Source organism: Lithobates pipiens, unplaced genomic scaffold (genome assembly GCF_037356315.1).
Source record: "Lithobates pipiens isolate NorthernLeopardFrog02 unplaced genomic scaffold, aLitPip1_a1.2 Scaffold_8, whole genome shotgun sequence".
NCBI classification, from domain to species: Eukaryota; Metazoa; Chordata; class Amphibia; order Anura; family Ranidae; genus Lithobates; species Lithobates pipiens.
In genome coordinates this window covers 64,541,262-64,568,633 of record NW_027507903.1, presented here as the reverse complement: position 1 = coordinate 64,568,633, position 27,372 = coordinate 64,541,262, and the positions used below count along the sequence as shown (strand labels likewise).

General features: G+C 39.7%; 2 protein-coding genes across 5 annotated transcripts in view; one reads left to right on the top strand and one right to left on the bottom strand.

The window, feature by feature from the left end:
* The window catches only part of FGF7 (fibroblast growth factor 7), a 100,720-nt gene extending 95,581 nt beyond the window's left edge, over nt 1-5,139 (top strand). For both annotated transcript variants that reach the window (XM_077473448.1, XM_077473447.1), the window contains exons 3-4: nt 1,136-1,239; nt 4,144-5,139. In XM_077473448.1, the coding sequence (XP_077329574.1) occupies nt 1,136-1,239; nt 4,144-4,338 (299 nt within the window). In that variant the 3' untranslated portion in view covers nt 4,339-5,139. The remainder of the gene's footprint in view (nt 1-1,135; nt 1,240-4,143) is intronic.
* The window catches only part of FAM227B (family with sequence similarity 227 member B), a 550,320-nt gene that overhangs the window by 386,343 nt on the left and 136,605 nt on the right, over nt 1-27,372 (bottom strand). For all 3 annotated transcript variants that reach the window (XM_077473435.1, XM_077473436.1, XM_077473437.1), the window contains 2 exons: nt 23,056-23,182; nt 19,870-19,980 (listed from right to left, as the gene is read on the bottom strand). In XM_077473435.1, coding sequence (XP_077329561.1) covers nt 19,870-19,980; nt 23,056-23,182 — 238 coding nt within the window. The remainder of the gene's footprint in view (nt 1-19,869; nt 19,981-23,055; nt 23,183-27,372) is intronic.

The following is a 27,372-nucleotide window of genomic DNA, read 5'->3' as shown; positions in this document are numbered from 1 at the left end:
AGTTCAAATTTAAATATTCATGGTCTTACTGTACCTAAAGGAAAATGATGGTATGCGCTAAACAGATGTAAAATTAAGTGAACAGTCACTAATTGTTTATCTTCACAGGCATAAATCACTGCAAAATCCTATCAGGTTTTCAGGCCCAGTAAGGTCAAGCAGTTCCTTTATCTTACTGAAAGCACAATACATAGTGGTCTGTTTTGTATCATTTACACATGCTAGGATTTCTGTTTTTCTTTGGAAGTGATATAGGTAGACTTGTGTTAATCACTTTCTCACAGTCTTCACAAGTCACAAGACCGTCAAGATTTTTTTTTCATCATGTTACAACAAAACTGTGAAAACTGACAACTAAGAAAAAAATACATTGTGGATTTATGTTAATTGGGTCAAAAAGCATATAGGGGGATTTACAGAAAAGCAGGAGAAAAAATGTGAATAGATACACATAGATTATTTTCCTAAATAATTTGTTCCCTTGTGTGAGGCTTAGCTACATGCTAACATGCAAAAGAGGACTCTCTGCCCTTTCCTACTTGCTGATTGCTGGTCAGAAAAGGAGGGCAGCATCTATCATGAAAAAATAATGCATTAAATATTCTTTTTGAATAATAATTACATAATAACAGGGTTCTTTTGTTAAAAAAAACAATAATAATAATAATAATACCATGGTACAATGATGTGATTATGTATTCTGTTTCATGTAGCCAGCACATTTAAAAAAAAAATAGTTTTTACACAATGTAATAAGCTTTAACTTCTTAAATTGTTTCATATAACAACTACATAAGCAAACCAATATTTGTTTTGAAAAAACTACTTTTTAATGACACTGGGGTTGATTTACTAAAACTGGAGAGAGGAAAATCTGGTGCAGCTCTGCTTAGAAACCAATCAGCTTCTATGTTTTTTTTTGTCAAAGCTTCACTGAACAAGCGGAAGTTAGAAGCTGATTGGCTACCATGCACAGCTGCACCAGATTTTGCACTTTCCAGTTTTAGTAAATCAACCCTATTGCGTTTTCCTGTATACTCTTAATAAATTAAACTTGGTAAAACTGTCCTTAACATATAATCATTTACTACCATGACACCATGTAAAAAACATACTTTTCTTTTACATTTTGCAGGTATTCTGGAGATCAGAACAGTGACAGTTGGAATTGTTGCAATCAAAGGAGTGCAAAGTGAATATTTTCTTGCTATGAATAAATCTGGAAAGCTCTATGGAAAGGTAAATACTATACAATATGTGGCAAAATAGGTTGAGCCTATTTAAATCTACCCACATTAAATCTATAGTTTGTTATTAACCTTCCTAGCGGTAATACCGAGTCTGGCTCAGGTTGGGATTTTACTAACACGAGCGGTAACCCCGAGCCAGACTCGGTATCGCATCGCTGGATGCAGGGAGGACACAGGGAGAGTTACTTACCTTGTCCCCTGGATCCAGCGATGTCCTCCGTGCTGTGTGATCGAGCTGTCCTCCGCTCAATTCACAGTGCCGAATGCCGCCGAGCTATCGTTCCCTGCGACGTTACGGCGCACGGGAGCGGAGATCGGCGGCAAAATCAAAAAAGTAAAAAGACACAAAACACACACAGCACTGTAATCTTACAGATTACAGTACTGTATTAAAAAAATTACACACCCCCTTTGTCCCTAGTGGTCTGTGCAGTGCCCTTTATGCACTTTTATATTATAAATACTGTTTTTTCTGCCTGAAATTTGGAGATTGTCCATAGCAACCAAAAAGTGTCCCTTTTTCAGTGTTTTAGGATTTGATTACATTATTGAATATTTTTTATTATTCTTTATTATGTTATAAACTTTATCATACCCGGGGTGTCTAATAGACTCTGGTTTGAACAGATTTAAGAGAGTTATTCCTAAGAATTACAGGACTACAATATAAAACTCCAAATTTCCATGCAAAATAATTGTACCGCTTTCATCACCTAAAACCAGAATGAATCATACCGCCAGGGAGGTTAAAGGGTGTTCAAATTCCAGGCCACTAGAGTTCCCAAATGTCCTGAATTTCCAAGGAGAGTCCTGCTTAAGCCGGCCATACATGGGTTGAATTCTGAATGAATTTTCTTTAGAAAATCAGAAGTTTTGCGCATTTTTTAAACCAATGGTACCACCATTGAGTTCGAAAATTGACCAACCAAGTCTTCATTATCACCTTGTTACTATAGAAAATAATTTTCGTGCCCAGGAATCTTTATTTCTTTCCAGGAATTTTCTTTTCTTTCACTCACACGTTTTTTATGATTTTATTTCTTACAAGATTCTACCATCATTAACCCCCCTGACGGTATTCCCGAGTCTGACTCGGGGTGGATTTTTCATACCAAAAGCGGTATCCCCGAGCCAGACTCGGGACTGCATCGCTGGATCCAGGAGGAGGTTTACTTACCTTCTCCCTCGGATCCAGCGTTGTCTCCCCGCTGTACGAGCGAACCGTGTCTCGCTCGATGCATTACATCGCCGATCTCCGTGCCCTGCGAGCGTTGCGACGCACGGGCGCGGAGATCGGCGCCAAATTCAAAAAGTGAAACAAACAGTAAACATACAGTATAATGTAATCTTACAGATTACATTGCTGTATGTAAATATTTCACATCCCCGTTGTCCCTAGTGGTCTGCCCAGTGTCCTGCATGCAGTTTTATATAATAAAAACTGTTCTTTATGCCTGGAAACTGGAGATTGTCCATAGCAACCAAAACTGTCACTGTACATCAAAAATGATTTTAGACCAGCTAGAAAACAGCGATAATAAATTAGAATCACTCACAGAATTGAGCGATAGTGATTTGTGGGGAGATCCGTCTTCAAATACTGAAAAGTAATGACAGTGACAATTCTGCAACTGAGCAAATTTCAGTGTTTTTGATTTGATTACATTATTGAATCATTTTTATTATTGTTATATTATTATTTGGTACAATTATTTATAATTATTTATTATATTATAATTTATGATTTAATTTTTCAAACTTTATCATACCCGGGATGTCTGCTAGACTCTGGTTTGGACAGATTTAAGAGAGTTATTCCTAAGAATTGCAGGACTACAATATAAAACGCGAAATTTTCATGCAAAATAATGGTACCGCTTTTAGCACCTAAAATCCGAAATAATCGTACCGCCAGGGAGGTTAATTAGAAAATCATACATTTTTAAAAAAAATTCCAACATGCCTGATCATTTAAATTCGAGGGCCACATGAAAATCGGCTGTTGCTGCGGCCCACTAATGGTGCAAAATTTGAACAAAAATTTGTTGATTTTCGAAATAAAATTCTTTCAGAATTCGACTCATGTATGGCCGGCTTTAGGCTCCATATTCACTTGCCTTGCACTGCATTACAAAACAAAGGATGGAAGATCTCTCCAACCAGATACAGACAGCAAAAAACGAATTTATCCAAAAGTAAAGAAAACATTTTGGCTATATATACAGCTTAAAGGAAATCTGTAATGAGCGGATAATGCAGTCCTAATCTTCAGATCAAGAGCTTTGATCTCAATCTGGATTTTTTTCATCATGCTTGTCCTAGGTCAGCAACTCTAAAAATACTGTGACTAATGTCATCAAAGCAACTACCATTTTTGGAAGGAAATGCACCACAATTTTCAAACTGGAGCTCAATATGCTTTAAGGGTTTAAAGAAAGCTGTCTGAAGTTGGTTTAAACTTTACAAAATGTTTGTGAAATAAAACCTGTTGTCAACTATGCTGCTTGCTTGGAGAAGAGTTCACATGCTGAAGCCATTGTGAATTAGAGATTACATGCTTAGAATAAGGTGTTTAAAATGAACTGGAATGCAAATATTTAGTGTACCTGCTGGAAACAAGCATTTATAAAGCATAAGCAAATATAATTTTTGTCAGAAATATATTACAGTTGGGACTATATGTGACCATGTTAGTTAGGAACCTTAGATTGTAAGCTCCTTGAGGGTAGGGACTGATGTGAATATACAAAGTATATGTAAAGCGCTGTGTAAATTGATGGCGCTATATAAGTACATTAAATAATAATAACAATAATATGAAATGCAACTGCTGATAAAGTTCAGTCATTTTTAAGTGTTTTTTTAATATTATTAATTCATTTTTATGTTTCAGAAATTGTGCAATGAAGACTGCAATTTTAAAGAGTTGATCCAAGAGAACAAATACAACACATATGCATCTGCCCAGTGGACACATAATGGGAAAGAGATGTTTGTTGCATTGAACAATAAAGGGTCTCCTATTAAGGGGAAGAAATCCAAGAAAGAAAACAAAAGTTCCCACTTCCTTCCAGTGCACATGTCCTAACCGTTGTTCACCAGTTCCAGCGGAATATATATATTTTTTATTTTATTAATAATATTAATAATAAAAACATACAAATGATACAAGTGAAAAAACAAAAGCTGGATCTACTACTGAAAATCCAAACAAGCTGGACTTGCGCAAACTTGGACTTAAAAGGACTTCTGCTCAAAATATACAAGGAAAAATCGTAAATAATTTAGCCAAAGCAAGATATACTTAAATTCAGGATGTAAAAATTTTGAAGCGTTGTACAAACATATGTAGTCATAATCCTGGGGTATTATTTTTTTTTGTTAAATTATCCCAAAAGAAGGAGGATTGACTTGATCATCCGATGATTTATATTTAAAATAAAATCTGCTTGTCAAATATGGCTGCTATAATAAAAAATATTTTTGTGTTTTTTTTTTTTTAAAAGAGCAGATAATAGTGTTATGTAAAATATGTTGGACCGTATGGCTGCTGGAATGATGTCAGATTTTCAAGTAAATTTTGCATGTAGACATTGAGCGGTACCTAAATGATTCTTAGTGAAGAAACTGTATGCACAATATAATATAAATGAAACATAATATTTTACCTTTGTGACTATGGCATTCTAATTAAAATGTATTTATCAAATGAGGATATACAATTTGTTATTTACTCCTCACTTATAAGAATGCCAGATGCTGCTCATATTTTAAACCAACAGTACTACAAATTCATTACTTGCTTGTCTATGTGCAGTTTGGTCTACATATGAGAACATCAATTTCTTGCAATACCAACTTAATAAAAGCATTTCAGTTATATGAAAAATATCTTGTAAAATAATGCCTTTGTTTATTAAAATGTATCAGTTGTAGGATAACTATCAGTGGTTGTTACTGGATAATCCAGCTCTTAAAACGAAAGTGTATGCAAATCCCAACAATGAACTTCTCTTAGTCGGTCCCTTTTAATTTATATCAGTTAGATTAGTGCAAAATATATCTGCTGATCCTGGCAGAAACCATGTAAGCTCCTAAATTTACTGTAGTGAGCTGACAATGCTGCTCTGAAATCTCAAACTGTTATCAGCTTTGCCCAGCTCACCTCTATAGACTACAGAATACCTCCTCTTATACTATAGAGACAATGAGAGGGGGAGATGGTATGTAGTTTAAATTGGGAGTGAGTCACCTAGGATCACAATGCTGGTCCACCATAGATACAGTACCAAGAGTGAGTACTGTCACTCTCTGAAAGGAAGTTTGTTACTTGTAGGACCACTGGGTGAAAATAAAGTAAAAAAATAACACTTATACAGCTATCATATCAAAAGACTGTCAAAATGCAATATATATATTTTTGCCCTTGGGATTAGATACACTTTGACAGTTTTTTTTCCTTTAGTACAGTTGTGGAGATATTTCTTGTTTAACTTCCCTGGCAGTCTGATTATGTCTGAGTTTTGAATGTCAAAGCAGTACAATGTTTTGCATGGAAATTTGACATTTTATATTGTAGGCCTGTAATTCTTAGGAATAACTCACTTAAATCTTTTTCAAACAAGAGTCTAGTACACATCTTAGATACTATAAAGTTTGAAACACAAAATCATGAATTATAATATAATAAATAACTATAAATAATTATAAATATATATATATATATATATATATATATATATATATATATATATATATATATATATATATATATATATATATATATATATAACAATAATACATTTTATTCAATAATGTAATCAAATCAAAAACACTGAAAGCTGTCCAAACAAGAGTGTAATATTACTAGTCACTGTAATACTAGACACTGCAAATTGGTTTAGTAAACATCCCGGGTATTATACATTTTGAAACATGGGACTGCACAAAGTCTGACGTCACAATCAAGACAATGGAACCTGGTTTCCTTTTGGATTTTATTTCCATTGCCAATACTCTTCGAGCAACAAACCCCGCACATCCTTGTAGGTGCTGAATTTTCTCAGTTCGTTGGATGCAGTCCATGAAGTGACGTCAGGTCAGGCGTTCCAGGTTGACAATGCCAACAGCACAACGTTAAGCCCTATTCACAGCCATTGATGGTGTTTGGTAGTTCACAAAGATTGGTTTGGCAACTTTCCAAATGAAGTCAGAGTGAATCACAGGCTTATCACTTTTTTTTTACCAGAATATAGGTATTCCACAAGCATTGCTCAAGAGGATGCCTGAAGATTTTCTTGTAGTACTTCTTTTGCTGTTTCCTCATTGCTGGGTAGAATGTCATTGCTTGGCCGGCTCTGTTGACTACTTGTAGCTTCATGATTTCTTTCCCACCCTTCCTGCGTACCATAACAGTGGAGGTATTATGAATTGTACTCATTAGACACGCATCTGTCACGCCATTGCAGTGCCATCATTTTGCCATTCTGCCAGGCAACCATTTCTCCACTCTTCAGCTTCTTATTGACAAACATTGGCGGCATGTTGCGCCGGTTAGCCCTAACGGTTCCATAGGCATCTGTTTTGTTTTGCAGAAGAAACTCATAAAGTTCAGGAGATGTATAAAAGTTGTCGGTTGTTACGCAATATCCCTGATTTAGCAATGGCTCAATGAGTGAAAGAACAGAAGATGTTTCTATTTCATAGTTGCTGTATTGTGGATTGAATATTGTTCCTTTTCCAGTGTGAAGGACTGAAATCCAAATGTAGCCTATTGACGATTTGCATAGCATGTAGGATTTTATGCTCTCTTTGATGCAATGTATTGTACCCAGCCTTCCCTTGTAGGCAATTATACTTTCATCTATGCTGATATCTCTTTCTGACACATAGCTCTGTTAGAAATTCTTTAGAATCATTTGAGATACTTTCCAAATTTTCTTTAGTTTTGGTGCAGGGTGAGTAGTTTCATCAAATTCTTAGTTTTCAAATTGTAAATATTTAATGATCAGGGAAAATCTATACTCTGACATGACCGTGCAAAAGAATGAAGTGGCAAGTAATGTATTAGTTGTCCAATACCACTTCTGCAGGGGTTTCTCCACCACATCCTGAAGTATTATTAGGCCCAGAAATTTCCAAATCTTTGGTGACTGGTTCCCACTTTCTGCTTCTTGGAAACGTTCAATGTGTAATAGCGAATTGTTGCTTTTGGTACCATTTTGTCTCAGTAACAACTTTTTCAATAACCTCATCGGTCAGAAATAGTTGTAAGCATGCCAAGGGGTTGTCGTCTTCAACGTCTACTTTCATACCAGATGCTCCAGTAAATTGTAATCTTCGGGGCGCAGCGTGATCTGTACCACAGTCAATAGAGCACCAAGTTTTTTGTTTTTTTTTGTTTTTTAGGGTTAGAACCACTTTAATGGCCCTGTAATAATTTTTTCTTAAAAATCATTAATAACTGCATTCTCTGCCTCTTTGTTAACATAATGTCCTCCATGAGCTGCCAAACCTCTCCTTTTCCTCTCACTCATTTGTTTGTAACATATCTTTATGCACACTCCAAAAAAAAAAGATTTTTTATTGATTTGGAGGAAGCTGACAGCAATATAAAGGTACTTTGAAATAAAAATACATACTTGAAGAGTCTGTTTAAATCAGAGTTCATTGTCACTTTAACTATTACTATAGACCTTAAAGTGTATCTGATGTAATAATTTAGGGGTATGTTGATAAAACTGTTGGGATTTAAGCTCTAACAAGCAGGGTCCTCTGATCCCTCCTGTATTGATTTGTATTGTAAGTGTACTGTCTGCCTCATATTTTAAAGCGCTGCGCAAACTGTTAGCGCTATATAAATCCTGAATAATAATAATAATTTTATTGCTGTGCTCCAGCACTGGAAACAAAGGTGAAGTAATCACAAGAACAGGACTAGAGGAGAAATCTTCAACTAAGGACACTTAATGTTGGAGATTTTCCTCTTAATTTCTGCTGCATCTACTGGCTTTAGATAAACTTTGATCTGCACAAAAATACAGCAGAACATAAAATGGTAAATCATAATCTTTATATTGTAGTAAATTCACCAATTTGCAAATGGTAGTTTTAAAAGAATTTCTAAAAACAAAGAGAAACCCAATTGCTAGAGGCAGCATACAAGCATAATACAAGTCTATGAAACACTCTTGTGCCTATAGGTTTCTATGTTTAAAAATCCTACTTCAAGAACTTCTGAGTTTAGTAATGCTACAAATCCATATACATTGATATCCAAAACTGCCCTTTAGGATGATAAGAGATCTAGAATAGCAGACTGTAGAAGTGCATAATCCTTAACCTAAACCAATGGAGCAAAGGTTAGTGACATTTATACAACCACATTCAGTTCCCCCTTCAGTCGTAAATATATTAATAGTATTGACTACAAACTTACAGAAGTGTATATATCATGCCAGAAGAGGTTCTAGTTTGGGTAAACTATTGTGACCTAGAATAGAAAGCTATTGATGGTTGTTTAATTGTGTGTCATCACTTTTGTGTTGTCTATATTACACGAAGACCCCAATTATGCAGGCCATACACGGTCGAATTTCGAACAAATTTTCTTTTCAAAATCAGAAAATTCGTTTTTTTTGTGATCCGATTATGCCACCATTGATTTTCAAAATTCGGCCGACCAAGCCTTCAATTTCACCTCATGTTGCTACAGAAAATAATTTTCTTAGCTGGGAATCTTCTTTTCTCTCCGTAAATTTTCTTTTATCACCGTACATTTTCTTTTATCTCCGTACATTTTCTTTTCTTATTACGTTTCTCGCACGATTCTCCCATCATTGATTAGAAAATCGTTCATTTTTCTAAAAATTTCCAACATGTCCAATTCCTCAAATTTTATTTCCGCACGAAAATCGGCTGTTGCTGCAGCCCACTAATGGTGCGAAATTCATACGAAAATTCTTAGATACGATTTTCGAAAGAAAATTCTTTTGAAATTCGAACCGTGTATGGCCGGCATTACACCGTTGTGTTTTGAAAACTGTAGGCCCTGTTTAAAATATATCTAAAGCTTTTTTAGGAAATAGTTAAAGGCTCTGTCAGGTGCTATATATATATATATATATATATATATATACACACACACACACAGTATCTCACAAAAGTGAGTACACCCCTCACATTTTTGTAAATATTTTATTATATCTTTTCATGTGACATCACTGAAGAAATTACACTTTGCTACAATGTAAAGTAGTGAGTGTACAGCTTGTATAAATAAAGTGAAAATTTGCTGTCCTCTGAAAATAACTCAACACACAGCCATTAATGACTAAACCGCAGGCAACAAAAGTGAGTACACCCCTAAGTGAAAATGACCAAATTGGGCCCAATTAGCCAATTTCCTTCCCCGGTGTCATGTGATTCAGTAGTGTTACAAGGTCTCAGGTGTGAATGGGAAGCAGGTGTGTTAAATTTGGTGTTATTGGTCTCACTCTCCCATACTGGTCACTGGAAGTTCAACATGGCACCTCATGGCAAAGAACTCTTTGGGGATCTGATAATAATGAAAAAAATTATTGTTTCTCTACATGAAGCTGGTCTAGGCTGTAAGAGGATTGCCAAGACCCTGAATCTGCGTTGCACACGGTGGCCAAGACCATACAGCGGTTTAACAGGACATGTTTCACTCAGATCAGACATCGCCATGGTCGACCAAAGAAGTTGAGTGCACGTGGTAAGCGTCATATCCAGAGGTTGTCTTTGGTAAATAGACATATGAGTGCTGCCAGCATTGCTGCAGAGGTTTAAGGGGTGAAGGGTCAGCCTGTCAGTGCTCAGACCATACTCTGCACATTACATCTAATTGGCCTGCATGGCTGTCATCCCAGAAGGAAGCCTCTTCTAAAGATGATGAACAAGAAAGCCCACAAACAGTTTGCTGAAGACAAGCAGACTAAGGACATTGATTACTGGAACCATGCCCTGTGGTCTGATGAGACCAAGATAAACTTATTTGGTTCAGATAGTGTCAAGCGTGTGTGGTGGCAACCAGGTGAGGAGTACAAAGACAAGTGTGTCTTGCCTACAGTCAAGCGTGGTGGTGGGAGTGCCATGGTCTGGGGCTGCATGTATGCTGGCACTGGGGAGCTACAGCTCATTGAGGGAACCTTGAATGCCAACATTTACTGTGACATACTGAAGCAGAGCATGATCCCCTCCCTTGGGAGACTGGGCCGTAGGGCAGTATTCCAAAATGCGAACAACCCCAAACACACCTCCAAGACAAACACTACCTTGCTAAAGAAGCTGAGGGTAAAGGTGATGGACTGGCCAAGCATGTCTCCAGACCTAAACCCTATTGAACATCTGTGGGGTATCCTCGGATGGAGGAGCGCAGGGTCTCTAACATCCACCAGCTCCGTGATGTCGTCATGGAGGAGAGGAAGGGGTCTCCAGTGGCAACCTGTGAGGCTCTGGTGAACTCCATGCCCAAGAAGGTTAAGGCAGTGCTGGAAAATAATGGTAACATCACAAAATATTGACACTTTTTGCCCAATTTGAACATTTTCACTTAGGGGTGTACTCACTTTTGTTGCCAGCGGTTAGACATTAATTGCATCTATATATAGGAATTCCCTAATTTTCAGTCCTCTGTTAACAATGGTCATCAAGACAAATAAAGAGGGTGACGCTCCCTAGAGGAAACATGGACACCGGTAAAAACCTGACAATGGTTCTAACTCTTCTTAACTTTAGACTTACCTTAAATACCTTCCTGTTACAAATTTTCACAGGAATGACATATAAACAGAAAAGTAAGTTAAAATCCAAGCCTTGATTAATGAGAAGATCCAAAGTAGGATTGCTAAGGTTATTTAAATAAAACATTTGTTTTTGTTTATTGTATTTCACTATTAGGTTGTAGCAATGTTTTTAATATGTGGTTTGCCCAGGGTTGAATAATCTCTTCTAAAAGAGAAGTAGGGGTTTTTAAAACATTTATAATCACCTAGGTGGATGCAGCATCGATTCGTTGCTGCATCTGTCCCCCACTGCTTCAAAGAGTGAGAAGTGAGCGTACAAAGACCACTGATTGCTCAGTTCTCAATCTTGGCTGACTGTCAGTCGCTGACTCTCTGCTCTACCTTTTCAGTGCTCACTGGAGCTCTGGGCTCTGCAGGGGGTGTGAACGGCTGACTCAGTCTCCCAGCAGCTCACTGAGAGGTTGAGCCAGCTGCCTGTCCAAGCACCAAGGTGAATGTACTGTAAAGCCTGGACTGGCTGATTGACACTTTAGCACGCTGTTAACTGAAAACGGATTTGTTGTGCACTCCTGTGATCAATAGAGAAGTACAGCCAAAATAACTTGTCCTTTAATGATCTCAGACTCATTCAGGGGAAAATGTTTTGAAATGCAGAGTGTTACTCTAAGGCTGGTTTCAAACTTATGCAAATTGGATGTGGGTTTCCCCTCATCCAATTTGCATGGCAGGAGAGTGTGACCAGCTCTCAATGGAGCCGGGTTCACACACCTCCAGGGCCGCCACGGTCCACATTTGGAAAGGGTCCTCTGCATTTTTGGTTCCAAATCGGGTCCAAATTTCTGCCTGAATTTGCACCTGAATCGATGAAAAGGGATGCATCAGGCCCCTGCTGTGAGCCACAGCCGCATGTGAACCCAGCCTAAATGGTTTTCTATCAAATTACAGCAGAAGTTTATAAATTCTAAAGAAAATGATTAGGGGTTATGAATTTAAAATAAGTGAGCATTTTCTTAAACTGTATATTGATCCAATTTTAGTTTTGTTTTATATAGATTGGGGGAGGGTTAGAATACATGTCAGGTTTTTACTGCTACCCAGGGCTCCATTAGAGAGATTTCCCCTCACTTCCTGTCCTGCTGACATCCCTTCACCAGACAAGAAATATAAGGGACTTTTTCTTTAGTACAGTAGGAGAAGGCTTGAACCTGTCAGCTTTTTATTCATGTGGCTGTGTTGCAGATTATCCCATACTTCACCAGAACAGAAAGTGATGGAAAAATCTCTTTGACTGAGGCCCAGATTTCAGTAAAACAGGACAGGGGTTCTAATCCTTTAACCCTTTATTTAAAACTAGGAAAAAAGGCATAGAATACAGAAAAAAATTCATACATTATCTCTCACATACAAGCAGGACAGATTATGCCCTTGTACACACGGTCGGAGATTCCGACGGAATGTGTCCTATCAGACCGTTTTGTCGGATATTCCGACTGTGTGTGGTCTGCATCGGACTGTTTCCGTCGGAATATCCGACGGACCAAGTTTTCCAACTTGCCGGTAAAATTTTCCAACAAAATGTTCCTATCGGACATCATGTATAGCCTACTCCGACGGACAAAGTGCCACGCATGCTCAGATCAAATTCCTAGACCAAAGCTATTGGCTACTAGCCTGATAGTAGTCCCGTCGTAACGAAATAACGTCATCACGTTATGTACAATCGGATTTTCTGACAACTTAGTCCGACCTTGTGTATGCAACATCACTTCTGGACCTCTTCCGGAATTAATCCGTCGGAATTACTCCGACGAATTTGTTTGTCGGAATCTCCGACCGTGTTTACAAGGGCTAACACTTGTTTAATACATGATATACACTTTGCCTTGTATAACTCTTTCTAGAGTACACAGCTTTGAATGTGTTTGAACAATTATTATTACTCTTCTCTTCTCTTATATTTTATCTGTAATAGAGCTTTATTGATAATAGTTATTTACATTGATATTATTTATAAAAAGAGACTTTATTAAGCTGTATTTGTTTCATATGCTTTTAATTCTAGCAAAATAACAAAACATAACAAGAAAGTCTGGCGAAGCAGTGGTATTTTTCCCGAGTGACTAGACGCCATGTCTAGTACACAACTTGGCTGCCAGCATACACTGGATGTCAGACAAAAACGACAGCCTGCGGCAACAGCAGCAGTGGACGTCTCTGAGGGAACAATAAAAATATGCAAAATATCATGTGCCCTATATTATTCTCAAACAAAGCCCCGGAAAGGTAATTTGAGATAAAATAATGTAGACAAATGTTTTTTCATTCAGCCAATATTTTATGGGAAAATTTACTATTTATCTGTTCTGCAGTACAAAATGCAACTATAAAAGCCTGCTTTACTATGCAGATTAAAGGGACTATCCTTATTTTCCAAAGATGACCCACACACACATTCACTATCTAATGGCCCTTTAATCTATTTTCAATTAAATAATTTCTTACTGTGGGGTTGATTTACTAAAGTGCAAACAAAAATGCATCTATTTTTAAATTGTCCTTGCATGTGATTGGGTATTTTTTGCAAAGTGAAGCTTTATCTCATTTATTAAGTTCTGGAAAATTTCCACTTGAAAGGTGCCCAGTTTACTTGCCTTTAGTAACTCAACCCCAATGTTTCTCTGCCTCCTTGGAATATCCTCCGTGAGCTCTCGAACATCTTATTTTCCCCCTAACTTTTGTTTGTTTGGAACATGCAGTGAACGTTAATTGTGATCATTTACACAGCTCTATGCACTCTACACATCCTATAGCCCAGTGGTCTCCAAACTGTGGCCCTTTGCTTACTTTTATCTGATCCTTGGGGCACTATTTCATTCACTGACACCAATGAAGGGCACAATTCCTTACAATGACATCAACAATGGGGTACAGTTCCTCCCAATGACACCAACAATGGTACCCATCGACACCAAGGATGGGACAAAATTCATCCTTATGACACAAGCGTTGGGGCACAATTCCTCCAAATGACACCAATGATGGGGCACAATTCTTCCCATTGACGGGGCAAAATTCCTCCCACTGACACTATTGATGGGGGATTTTTTACTCCCACTGAGGTTGGGACATTTTCTACTCCCGATGGCCGCAGTCCAGCCACTCAAATGTCTGAAGGATAGTAAACTGGCCCTTTGTGTAAAAAGTTTGGAGACCCCTACTATAGTCCACAGTACATTGTCCCTATTCCATGTCGGAAAGATGGCTACATTGCTACATACAGTGAGACGATGGAGAACAAAAGTCACCCTCTATAGGAAGTCACAATCAGAAATGAAAAAAGGAATATAAAGATGTGGAAGAGGTTAAGAGCATTACAATGTAGTTAATAATGCATACATGAAATTATTTTTATTTAAACAAAAAAAAAAAACAGGTTTAGTGTCACTTTAAAGCAAACCTATAACTTACCTAATCCAGTACCATCAATCTTAAGGTCAAGAGACTGGTCCCAAACCTTTCTGTCTCTTAAGCCTCCCTACTAGCCAGAGAGGCTACATGTTACAGTAATGGGCCAAAAGTAAAGCTTAGAAAACAGGAATGGGAAGGTTCAGGCTTCTGATCCATCTGTAGAGGATGTACATCTGGGCATTCCTGGTACAAAGGAGGCAGAGACTGATGACCTGTTATGAGCTGACAGCTTTGGATTAGGTAACCATGTAACACTTCAGGTTTACTTCCGCTTGTTTTGTGCCACTAGCAAATCAAATGTAATTTGACTCAGAAAGGAAATTATTTACAAGTTGCTTGCTTATAATGTTACTCAATAGGTAACCCAACAGGGAATGTGGGAATTCCATAAAATGACCACTGCAGACGTGCAGATACTGGAACTCAGGCACAGACTTTGAACCAATATCATCGCCAAAAGACTTTGTTCGGTCATTGAACTCTCCAACACCTACCAAAAACTTAAATACTATTTTTGTGTGACCTGACTCTTTATTCCTTTGGAATATACAGTTTAGTTACTCTTGACCTCTTCCTAAAGTGCCTTGCAAAAGTATTCACCCTCATGTTTTGTTGCCTCACAACCTGGAATTAACATGGATTGTTTGAGGATTTGCATCACTTAATTTACAGAACAATACCACAACTTTGAAGATTTTTTTTTTATTATTGTGAAGCAAACAACAAATAGTACAAAATAGCAGAAAAAGTCAATACTTCGTAGAGCCACCTTTTGCGGCTATCACAGCTCCAAGTTGCTTTGAATAAGTCTCTATGAACTTGCCACATCTTACCACTGGGATTTTTGCCCATTCCTCCTTCCAAAACTGCTTCAGCTCCTTCAAGTTGGATGGTATGTGCTTGTGAACAGCAATCTTTAATGCCCCGTACACACGAGAGGACTTATGTCCGACAGACCTCCAAAGGAGTTCCGCCGGAGTTCCGACGGAGTTCTGGCGGAGTTCTGGCGGACTTTTCGACCGAACGGACTTGGACACACACCATCACACCAAACTCCGACGGAGTCGAACGTGATGACGTACGACTGGATTCGAATAAGGAAGTTCATAGCCAGTAGCCAATAGCTGCCCTAGCGTCGGTTTTAGTCCGTCGGAGTAGCATACACACGAGCGGATTTTTCGAAGGGGACCGGGTCCGGCGGAGTTCCGTCGGGAAAATTTGAAGCATGCTTCATTTCTAAAGTCCGTCAGACTTTGGCGAATCAAAAGTCCGTTGCAGCCCACACACGATCGAATAGTCTGACAGACTCAGTCCGTCGGAGTTTGGATGTTGAAAAGTCCGCTCGTGTGTACGGGGCATAAGTCTGACCACAGATTTTCTATTGGTCTGGGCTTTGACTAGGCCAGAGATGGTGAACCTTGGCACCCCAGATGTTTTGGAACTACATTTCCCATGATGCTCAACTACACTGCAGAGTGCACGAGCATCATGCGAAAGTAGTTCCAAAACATCTGGGATGCCACGGTTTGCCATCACTTGACTAGGCCATTCCAACACATTTACATTTTTCCCCTTAAACCACTCAAGTGTTGCTTTAGCAGTGTGTTTGGGGTCATTGTCCTGCTGGAAGATAAACCTCCATCCTAGCCTCAAATCACACAAAGAATATCCCTGTATTTAGCACCATCCATCTTTCCCTCAACTCTGATCAGTTTCCCAGGCTTGACTGCTGAAAAAATCTCCACAGCATGATGCTGCCACCACCATGTTTCACTGTGGGGATGGTGTTCTTTGGGTTATGTGATGTGTTGGGTTTGCAGCAGACATAGCTTTTTCTTTGATGTCCAAAAAGTTCAATTTTAGTCTCATCAGACCAGAGCATCTTCCTCCATACATTTTGTGAGTCTCCCACATGACTTTTTTTTCGCAAACTCAAAATGTGCATTTTTGTTTTTTGCTGAAAGTAATGGCTTTCTTCTGGTCACTCTTCCATAAAGCCTAACTCTATGGAGCGTGCAGCTTATTGTCAGGGCAGGGTAAACTGTCCAATCACAATAGACACACAGGTCAGGTGTATTCAAATATCTCATTAGTAAACAGTCTTATCAGCAGGGATAGCCACTGGACGAATTCGCCCCCATCAATCTCACAGCTAATCTGCATACACATCTCATAATATCCAAGGCAGACAGACACAATAGAACATTGGAATACAACCCCACCCAAAATGATCACAGCAAAGAGTCCACAACAGCATGAGACAACACAATATATACATAAATACAACATTCCAGTGTGGCTGTACAATGTGTTTAAATAGCACAGATCATAGCGGGGTTCTCAGTCACCCTGTGCCCCTAATGGACGCAGGGTGATTTACACATAAGAGGAGCCAGGGGAGCTGGACACGGAGCCTCCAGAGCTCTCCAAGGTAAGCTCGAGTTCCACAAACTCCGCACCCAAAGTGACTGACTCCTGTCACAACCCCATTTCATGAACAAGGGATGAAAGCCCTTGTGCAGGGACACCCATCCTAATAAATCAGGGTTTCTCAACTGGGCCGTACAGAACTGGTATGACCCCAGGTGTTCCATCGCAGTCCACCATTGCAGTGGATTTGTATCTGCTCAATAGTGACTTTAATGCCCTGATACATAGTCAACCAGTACTGCTTGATGGATTGTGATCAGCCTGACTGAACTCTTATGCCGCGTACACACCACTGGACTTTTCGACGGACTAGTTCCGACGGTCTTCCTGACGATCTTTCGGCAGAGTTCCGATGGACTTTCCGAACGAACTAACTTGGTCACATACAAGCACACCAAAGTCCGAAGGATTTGAACGTGATGAGGTGCTACCAGACTAGAATAAGGAAGTTCATAGCCAGTAGCCAATAGCTGCCCTAGCGTCGGTTTTCATCCGTCGGACTAGCATACAGACTAATGGATTTTTTGACCAGAATCGAGTCCATCGGAAAGATTTGAAACATGTTTTAAATCTAAAGTCCGTCTGATTTTTAGACAACAAAGGTCCGATGAAGCCCACACACGATCGAATAGTCCGGCGGATTCATTCCGTTGGACCTAGTCCATCGAAAAGTCCAGTCATGTGTACACAGCATTACAGTTCCAGCTCCTGATGTAACAAACGGAAAAGGCCGGGATTAGAGAGCAGTTTTCACAAAGTCTACAAACTGGATATAAAGGACTGCTAAGCAACAGGAACAGCTGGATCTGTATGTGATACTCACAACACTGGAGGACCAGGGTCTGAACAATTAAAGTTACTGTTGGGAATTGTATTACTCTTTGATCTGTATGTAGAACATTTAACTTTACTGTTATGGAACTGAGTTAAGCCCCATACACACTATCAGATTTTCTGCTGATTTTTTCCTTCAGATTTAGCAAAACCAAGTAGTGTAAGGGCTGCCTGATTGCATACAAATTGAAACTCCTAAGGTTTGACCTCATATTATATGGTTTTGGTAAATCTGAAGGAAAAAATCAGCAGAAAATCTGATAGTGTGTATGGGGCTTAAGGAGTAACTGAGTAGCAGGATTACTGGGATCCTACTACTGGTGAGCATTATATTGCTGGAGGTGGGGGATACAAAGAAGTTATTATCTCTTCTCCAAGTAATGAAGAATTAAATTGTTTATTTAGGAGGAGGAATCATTTGGTGTATTAGTTGGACTCTTTTCACATATTACTGAGATTTTGCTGTAGGTGGAATATGCTGTGTGTACTATTATGCTAGTGGTGAAGATTTACATATGTCGTAATATTTCATTTTTAATTGGCATAACCTTAAACTATTTTCTTTCTTGCAACTGCCATAGCTTTTTTTCCATGCAGATTTTGATTTGCACTGAAAACAAATGCAGAGTAAGATTTCCACTGAACACCAATGTAGAGTAAGATTTGCACTGAACACCAATGTAGAGTAAGATTTGCACTGAACACCAATGTAGAGTAAGATTTCCACTGAACACCAATGTAGAGTAAGATTTCCACTGAACACCAATGTAGAGTAAGGTTTGCACTAAACACCAATGTAGGGTAAGGTTTGCACTAAACACCAATGCAGAATAAGGTTTGCACCCATGCAAAGCAAGGGATTCACTGAACACCAGCGCAGAATTTGGTTTGCACTGAACAGCAATGCAGAGTTCAGTTTTCACTAAAATCCAAAGCAGAATTTGGTTTACACTGAACACTAATGTAGAGTTTGGTTTACACTGGACACTGATGCAGAATTTGGTTTACACTGAACGCTAATGCAGCAATAATGTTTGCACTGAACACCAATACAGGGTAATGTTTGCATGGAACACAAATACAGAATAAGGTTTGCATGGAACACCAAAACACCAATGCAGAGCAAGGACAAGGATTGCATTGAGCGCCAATGCAGAGGTAAGGTATTAAAAAGTAGTAAGATTTAAAATATATATATATATATATATATATATATATATATATATATATATATATATACACACACACACACATACACACACATACATGCAGTACTGTGCAAAAGTTTTGAGCAGGTGTTTAGAAATGATGTAAAGTAAGAATGCTTTAAAAAATATATATTTTACTTGTGTATTTTTGTCAATTTACAAAATGCAAAGTGAGCAAACAGAAGAAAAATCGAAATAAAAAAAAATATTTTGTGTGACTACCTTTTGTCTTCAAATCAGCAATCAATTCTTATAATTACACCTGCACACAGTTTTTGAAAGACCTTGGCAGGTAGGTTGTTCCAAAGATCTCAGAGAACTAACCATATATCATCTGTAGATGTAAGCTGCCTCAAATCCTTCTGCCTCATCGTGTAATCCCAGACAGACTCAATGGTGTTGAGATCAGGGCTCAGTCGGGGTCAATGGAGGTGTGCATTTTTAATGGTTCACTTTAAGCATTACTAAAACTGCTGCTCCCCAGAAAATAGAATTAAAAAAAAGATTTTTTGCTTTACAAACCCTTGCCTGTGCCTGGCCATTATTGTTTTTTCACATTCAGCTAGACTTCAATCTGGTTCGGATTTGACAACTAAATTTTAGTAATGTTCACCGAACCTCCCTTGAACCAAACCGAATTATGTCATCATCACTACTGTTGAGGCTGCAGGAATGCACAATGACACAAAAAGAAATTGCAGTTAAACCTTTACACAAAGCTTTACATAATTGCCATAACGGCTAGTTTAAAAGTGGAAACCTTTCAGCGTTACTGTTCCAGATTCTGAACTCACTGACACCAAAGGAAAAAAACAGGTTGGTACTAATACAGTATATACCTATCTATAAAGCATAATTGGGATCATCTGTAAATATAGCAAACTCACAAATAAGAAGAAGGTTTCAACATACCATTTGGTTGATTTTCTAGTGGAAGGGTAACGTTTCCTTTAGAAAACTGATCACTCTTTTCAAGAAAATGTAAATCCCACTTTTTCCATGAACAAGGAACAGGTTTAATTCCTGTATGATGGAAAGAACTTTTACTTAAAAAATGCATACTAAAAAACTCAATTGATAAATTTAAGGTCATCCTCTGAAAGTTCCTACTTTTATTGCATCCATAGTGGTTTTCTTCAACACTACCTTAAACATTACCATGTCTACCTAGGGAGAATGCAATTAGTTATTACCTGCTTATTTTGTATCCATGCAACATCAAAACTACATACATAAGTATGTATTCATAGTGTGAAGTGTTATACAGCATATATAATAGGGAAGCAATACATATATCACACATCTGCCAATAAAAAAGATACCTTAGCCAGAAAAGTACCTGTGTATTTATTCTGCTCTGATCAAAAGCTATTCTTGTCCACCACATTTCATAACATGGCAAAAGGCTAAAGGCCCATACACACTATCAGATTTTCTGATGATTTTTGTTTTCGGATTTACCAAAACCATATATATATATGAGGTCAAACCTTATGAGTTTCAATTTGGATGCAATCAGGCAGGCCCTTCTACTACATGGTTTTGGTAAATCTGCAGACCAAAATCAGACAAAAATCTGATAGTGTGTATGGGGCTTTAGAAGTGGAAAACACTAAATAAGCTTTAGGAAGTGATAGGGTTATACAGACTGAAGTATACCAGAAACAATATACCCTAATACAGCACTTAATAGATAACAAGAAAAAGTAGTGCAATCAATATTAATCAGAAAAACCCCTCATGTAAAATAAACAATTACACAACATAAATACAGTATCGATAATGAAACACAAACGTAACATGAAAGTCCATCACATAAATATAAACATATCTAATGCACCAGTGTCCACTTCTTTTCTCAAAAAAAACCAAACCTGTATTTATATTGTATCACTGTTTAATTTACACTAGAGGGTGTATGGTGATTTATATTTATTGCACTACTTTAAATTATATACAGTATTAAGCGCTGTACTAGGGGTATATTGTTGCTGGTATACTTGCAGCCATTGGTCAGCACTGTCACATGTCCACACTGACCAATGGCTGGAAGCCTTTGCACAAATTATGCTTCTACACAGTTTCTGGGGCCCAGGTACAGAGTTTTCAAATGCACAGAACTGTACAACAGCAACTGTAGGTGGTACATGATTGAAAACAAATATGGATAAGTGCAGTGGGGAAAGAAGGAGCAGGGATGCTGTTAGCAAGGATTTATGATTTTTTTTTCAAGTAAAAAGGTAGAGATACCTTTTAAGAAATATATTTAAATTATAGTGTTTGTGAGCAGAGTTCAGCTTTAAAGGAATTCTCCACTGACCGTAAAAGAAATAGGGGCACCTACCACTGATCACTAACATAACAGGAGGCACTCACTCCTGAACACCCATAAAACAAGGGCATCCACCAATGACCAACAATGAAATGGGGATACTACCCACTGACCAACAATGAAACAGGTGCACACTCTACTGACGACCAAAAGAAACAGGGACACACAAATCACTGACCAGCAATGAATCACACTCATCACAGACCATCAACTAATGGGGGCACTCAGCAATGACCTCCAAACACTCGTCAGCATTTACCACTGGGGCACATACCACCAGCATAAAGAGGCACTCACCGCTGACCACCAAGGTAAGGAGAAATTCACTAATTACCACCACATTTTGGCAGGGTCACGGCTGGATCTCTACCAACAGTCTGTAGGACTGATCTCCAAAGTCTCAACAGCACCTTTGCAGCGGCTCCTACAGACTGATCGTAGAGACCCAGCTGTGACCCCGCCAAGCTCTTCATAGTTTCCACCAGGATACGTGTTGTTACAATTTCACCAAATGTGAGTGCCACCTTTTTTTTATCTCTGGTTTCAATTGTTTTTAGACTAATTGCACTTAGATGGTGGCACTTCACACTCCTCCTTGTATACACAGTCCCCTCTGTGTCTCTGCACAGAGGTGTTGCTCAATGTAGCTTTAAAGCAGCTAGGCTCAAATTGCATGGCAAGGCCTTTGGTATTGATAAATCCAGGCAGCTGCTAGGATGAATGACAGGAAAGAGAACAAGGAGCATGTCCAACATTCCATCTAGGGGGTTACATCTCCCATAGTGTTAACCCTTTCCACGGTAAAGTCAACAGTGGTGGGGAGTTTTAAAGGAGCCCATAGGTGCTGATAATGAGGTTGGCTCCTGGTGCTGTAGCCTGAATGGCCCTACTCACAAAAAAGTCCTCAAAGACAGGATCATACTCTGGGGCTGTGCTACAGCATGAGACATTGAAAGTGCTCTCTGGCCTACTTTTATTGGTACAGCCAAGTCTGGAAAGCACCACAATCCTATCCCAGTGCTTGAAAATCACTTTCCAGACTAGCCCCACACATTCATTCTAGAGAAAGGACAATAGCAACCAACTGAGGCATGCTGGGTAGAAGAGGGGTTACAATGAATACCTGCTTACAATTTTTCTGGTTTCCAATGTCCATTCTTTTAGTAGATGGCAGTATAACCTGACTGTATCTGAATTCTAGTGTCCCGCAATGAAGACGAAGAAATATTATGTATGTATTGCAGGGGTTAATAAATGTGCTTTCAAACAAATACTGTAACTAATAAAATAAAAATGATTTTCAAACATACAGTTTATTATTACTGCTAGGTAAGAGACAAATGAATAATAAGTAAATCGCATACGTGGTCACCTTAGCTCAGTGTTTCTCAATTCCAGTCCTCATGGCCCACTAACAGGTCATGTTTTCAGGATTTCCCTCAGATGAAACAGCTGGGGTAATTACTAAGGCAGTGAAACTGATCAAATCACCTGTGCAAAATAATGGAAAGCCTGAACACATGACCTGTTAGTGGGCCATGAGGACTGGAATTGAGAAACACTGCCTTAGCTAGATTAAAATTATTATTATAGCAGTTTGAAAGGTTTGCATACACATTTCACAAAAACTCTGTCCATGAAACTTCAAACTTAGTGTAGGATTTAATAACATACTACGACAGCTTAGTTGTGGCTTTATTCAACAAAAAATCTGCACTGTACCCAAGAACTAAAAACAGAATTTGAATAAAATGTGTTGTACTTACCAGACACCCACTGGAAAATTAGGTCTACTATTTCACTCTTAAATTCTCCATTAAATTGTGGAAGGGATTGTGGAAATGCTTTGTAAAATGCAGTAAACACGGCTTCTGACAAGTAATTTGGATAAATCTGCCACAAAATAAATTTTAGTTACTGGAACTTGAAATTTAAGAAGAAATAGGATTATAAAGCTTTACGTAAAAAAATGCTGCAAATTAATAAATTATGTATTTTCCAAATCTGTATAAGCATTTGCTGAGATGTACTATAAATTTCAGTATATATGGCAATACAGAATTGTACTATTTGCAATGTAGACAGAGTATTCAGTGTTATAATAACTAAGAATGTAATTTATATATTGTATACAAATGGATGCAGCTGTATCCACTGTATGAGCCTGGGTTGTAATTTGCCAGCCGGTCGGGGAAAGGGGAACAGGGTGTACTGCATACGCCAATGGTATTTTGGTGAAGTTTTTATAACATATGCCATATGACTTAAGTCATCAAGTGGTTAAAGAAGTTCCAATTTCCAGCAAAAAAAGGCCTACATATAGCACACCCACACTTATTGCATAAAAGCCAAAGCAAAAAAGAATAAATGTCACCAAATGCACCAATAAAATAGCAAATTAAGTGAGTTCACCGTCCTCAATAAGGTCTACAGAAACTTGTCTTATTCTTGACTTGCAATTCTGTCAATTTCTGAGCATCAGCAACATTATTATGCACTAAATGATTGTATAGAGTCATTATTCTTAAGAAGGTTTTTGAGTTCGCTCTAAACTTTTATATACACACACAGTATCTCATAAAAGTGAGCACACCCTCACATTTTTGTAAATATTTTATTATATCTTTTCATGTGACAACACTGAATCATTTACACTTTTTTTTTTGCAAATATAATTTTTATTAGAATTTTGAACAATAAAGACATACATTGGGAGAACCCCAAAACAAACAACAGCAAGTATAACAGGAGAGACAAAAGAGGTCGCAGCCTCACAAACATGCGGTATAAGTAATGGCAAGGGAACATATAGACTATCAGGAAACCATGGCTTATCTGCTGGCCTCGGAGACTAAACCCCCCTGGCCAGGGCCGGCAAAGATGCCCCCGCTTCTGCATAGGAAGCAATCACGCCGAAGCCTGATTTGACGCTTCGGCACAAGGTCATTGGGAGCATGTTCGGAGTCGCGGCCAAAAGAGAGAGTGAAGATGGAAAGGAAAGTGAAAGAATAACAGAGAAAAGGGAGAAAAGGAAGGGAGGGGCAGGGGGGGGAGGAAGAAGTAAGGTGAAAAGGGGAGGGGAGGGGGGGGGTAGGGCGGGATTGGCCTCACCTGCGCGGTACGTCAGACCCCAGTGGCCAGTAAATTAGCGGCCAAATAAGGCTTTGCCCTCCTCCGAGTACACAAACACGTTCCAGAGAGACCAAGTCTTACGATACGTCTCCTGCCGATTCTGAGCTGTAAGCACCAGGTCTTCCATTTTGTTTATATCCTCCACCCTCTTTACCCACATTGCCGCTGAAGGCGGCATCTCTTGTTTCCATAGCAAGGGGATACAGGACATGGCCGCATTCGTTAAGTGACGTAGAATCGATCGTGCGTATGTCTTAGGAGGTATGTCCGAAACATGTAGTAAGAAAAAGGCCGGGTCATTAGGGATTCGCCATTCAGTAAACTTCTGAGATATGGTCCGGACTGCGGCCCAGAACTCCAAAAGCTTAGGGCAGGACCAAAAAACGTGAAAAATCGTACCCCGCCCCTCACGACAGCGCCAGCAGTACTCAGATGCGTCCGGATAGATAAGGTGGAGGCGACTAGGCGTCAGGTACCACCGCACAAGAATTTTGTAATTCGTCTCTTGTATTTTGGTACAAAGCGAGGATCGCAAAGCGAATCGCAGTATGTTATTAACCTGTGGTTGCGTAAAAGTGCGGCCCAGGTCCGCTTCCCACTTAGCGAGACTCGCGATGTGTGATGGTTGTGTAGGTGTATTAAGTAGCACATACATTTTAGAAAGGATTCGGGAGATCGGCTCAGCGTCAAAACAGTATTCTTCAAAAGTAGTGAGCGGTCTGGAATAGTCTAGGGGGTTCGGGAGAGAATGGAGAAAGTGATGCAGGCGGCAGGCGTTCCAAAAGTGCAGACCATACGGGCCTAAAGGGTCCACAAGATCCGGGATAGAAGTCCAGCCATCCCCCCTGACAAAGTGAGAGGCCATAGAAAGACCGGAGTCCCATAGCGGTCGAAAACGTGCCCGAGATAGTCCAGGTGCAAAACAGGGGTTACCTAAGATCGGAGTTAGCGGGGACGCCGTGGTCGTCAGAGAATGTTGCAACGCCGCCTTTGCGCCTTGAGAGACCGTGGTACCTATGAGGGGGTGAGATTTCACCGCTCGTGGTAGTGCCTCGAGGCACCAGAGAGCTGTTTTCAACGGAAAGGGGCACTGTTGTTGTTCAATTTGTGCCCATAGTTTAGTATCAAGATTACGACCCCAATCCAGAATCCTACCCAAGTGTACGGCAGAGTAGTATTGTTTAACGTCAGGGAGTGCCAACCCCCCGTAGGATTTCGGTAGGGAGAGTTGGGATCGAGGTACCCGAGGCCGCTTCTGTGCCCAGACGAAACGAGTAAACAAGGTCTGGACCTGTTTAAAGTACATGGGCGGAATCCTAATCGGTAGCGCCTGAAAAAGGTACAAGAATTTGGGTAAAATGCACATTTTCAACAGATTGCACCTACCAAACCATGAATGGATCCCCTTCCGCCATGAGTCCAGAAGCAGCCTCACCCCAGCGAGGAGGGGGGGGAAATTCTTTTCAAAGAGGTCCGACAGGTCCGAGGGGATTTTAGTCCCGAGGTAAGTCAGGGTGGTAGATGTCCATTTAAATTGGAAGGAGGATTGTAGAGCAGACAGCAATCGGGGCGGCAACATGAGACCCATAGCTTCTGATTTGGTGAAATTGATTTTCATATTGGAAAGCTTCCCATATCTCTCAAATTCCCATAGCAAATTTGGTAACGATATCCCTGGATTGGTCAGTGTAAAAAGCATGTCATCAGCATAAGCTGAAATCTTATGCTGTGACCGTCCCACTCGCACCCCTTGTATATCGGGGTTAAGTCTGACCGTAGCCAGAAAGGGTTCCAGGGATAACGCAAACAAAAGAGGGGATAAGGGGCATCCCTGCCCCGTCCCATTAGTTATTGCAAAAGGGGTCGAGAGAGCCCCATTAACTTTAACCTGGGCTGTGGGCGTAGAGTACACACCAGCTATGCAGTTGAGCATTCTCTCCCCCAATCCCACATGTCGGAGCACTGCAAACATGAATGACCAGCTCACACGGTCAAAGGCCTTCTCGGCGTCAGTGTTCAGCAGAACACAAGGGGTTTTCGTGGTTGTCGCTACATGGAGCAGGTTTAACACTTTCGTGGTGCTATCCCGGGCTTCTCTAGAGGGGATAAAGCCAACCTGATCCAGGTGGATTAAGTGTTGGAGATGGGCAGCTATCCTAGTGGCCAGGAGTTTAGTATATATTTTTAAATCAATATTTAAAAGGGATATCGGCCGGTAACTACCACAGGATGCAGGATCCTTCCCTTCCTTGGGTATCACAGAGATATGGGCACTCAAGAAGTCTCTAGGAAAGCACCCGCCCGAGCCTATTGCATTGAATAGCGTGAGCATAGACGGACCCAGCAGATCTAACAACGTTCTATAGTACTGCAGGGTAAAGCCTTCCCAGGCTTCATGGACCCCACAGCCTTATGAATCTCCATCAAGGTTATCGGGGACTCCAGCTCCGCTCTGGCTTCCGGTGAAATAGAGGGCATATGGGATGCTACAATATAGTCCTCCATATCCGACCGCGATTGCGGGTCAGCCTGGAGATTATAAAGATCGGAATAAAAACCACGGAATTCCCGAGTGATTTCCCGAGGCAAAGTAGCCCTCCGTCCCCCAGGCGCAACAACGTGGGGAATATACGTCAAGAGTTTACGTTCTCTTATCAGCCGCGCCAGCAGTTTCCCGCACTTGTCACCCGATTCGTAGGCCATTTTATGACAGGATTGCATGGCTGCTTTAGCCCTGTAATACAGAATGTCTGTTACTTGTTTCCGAAGAAATTGCACATCGGTGTCAGAGGAGTGTGTAGGGGCATGTTTATGTCGGGCTTCCGCTATATGTAGTTTTTCTAAGAGTTGGTCGAGAAATTCAGTGCATTCCCGTTTAAGCCGTGCCCCATGTTTGATAAGAACCCCTCTAACCACAGCCTTATGGGCTTCCCAAAGTACCCCCGGATCAC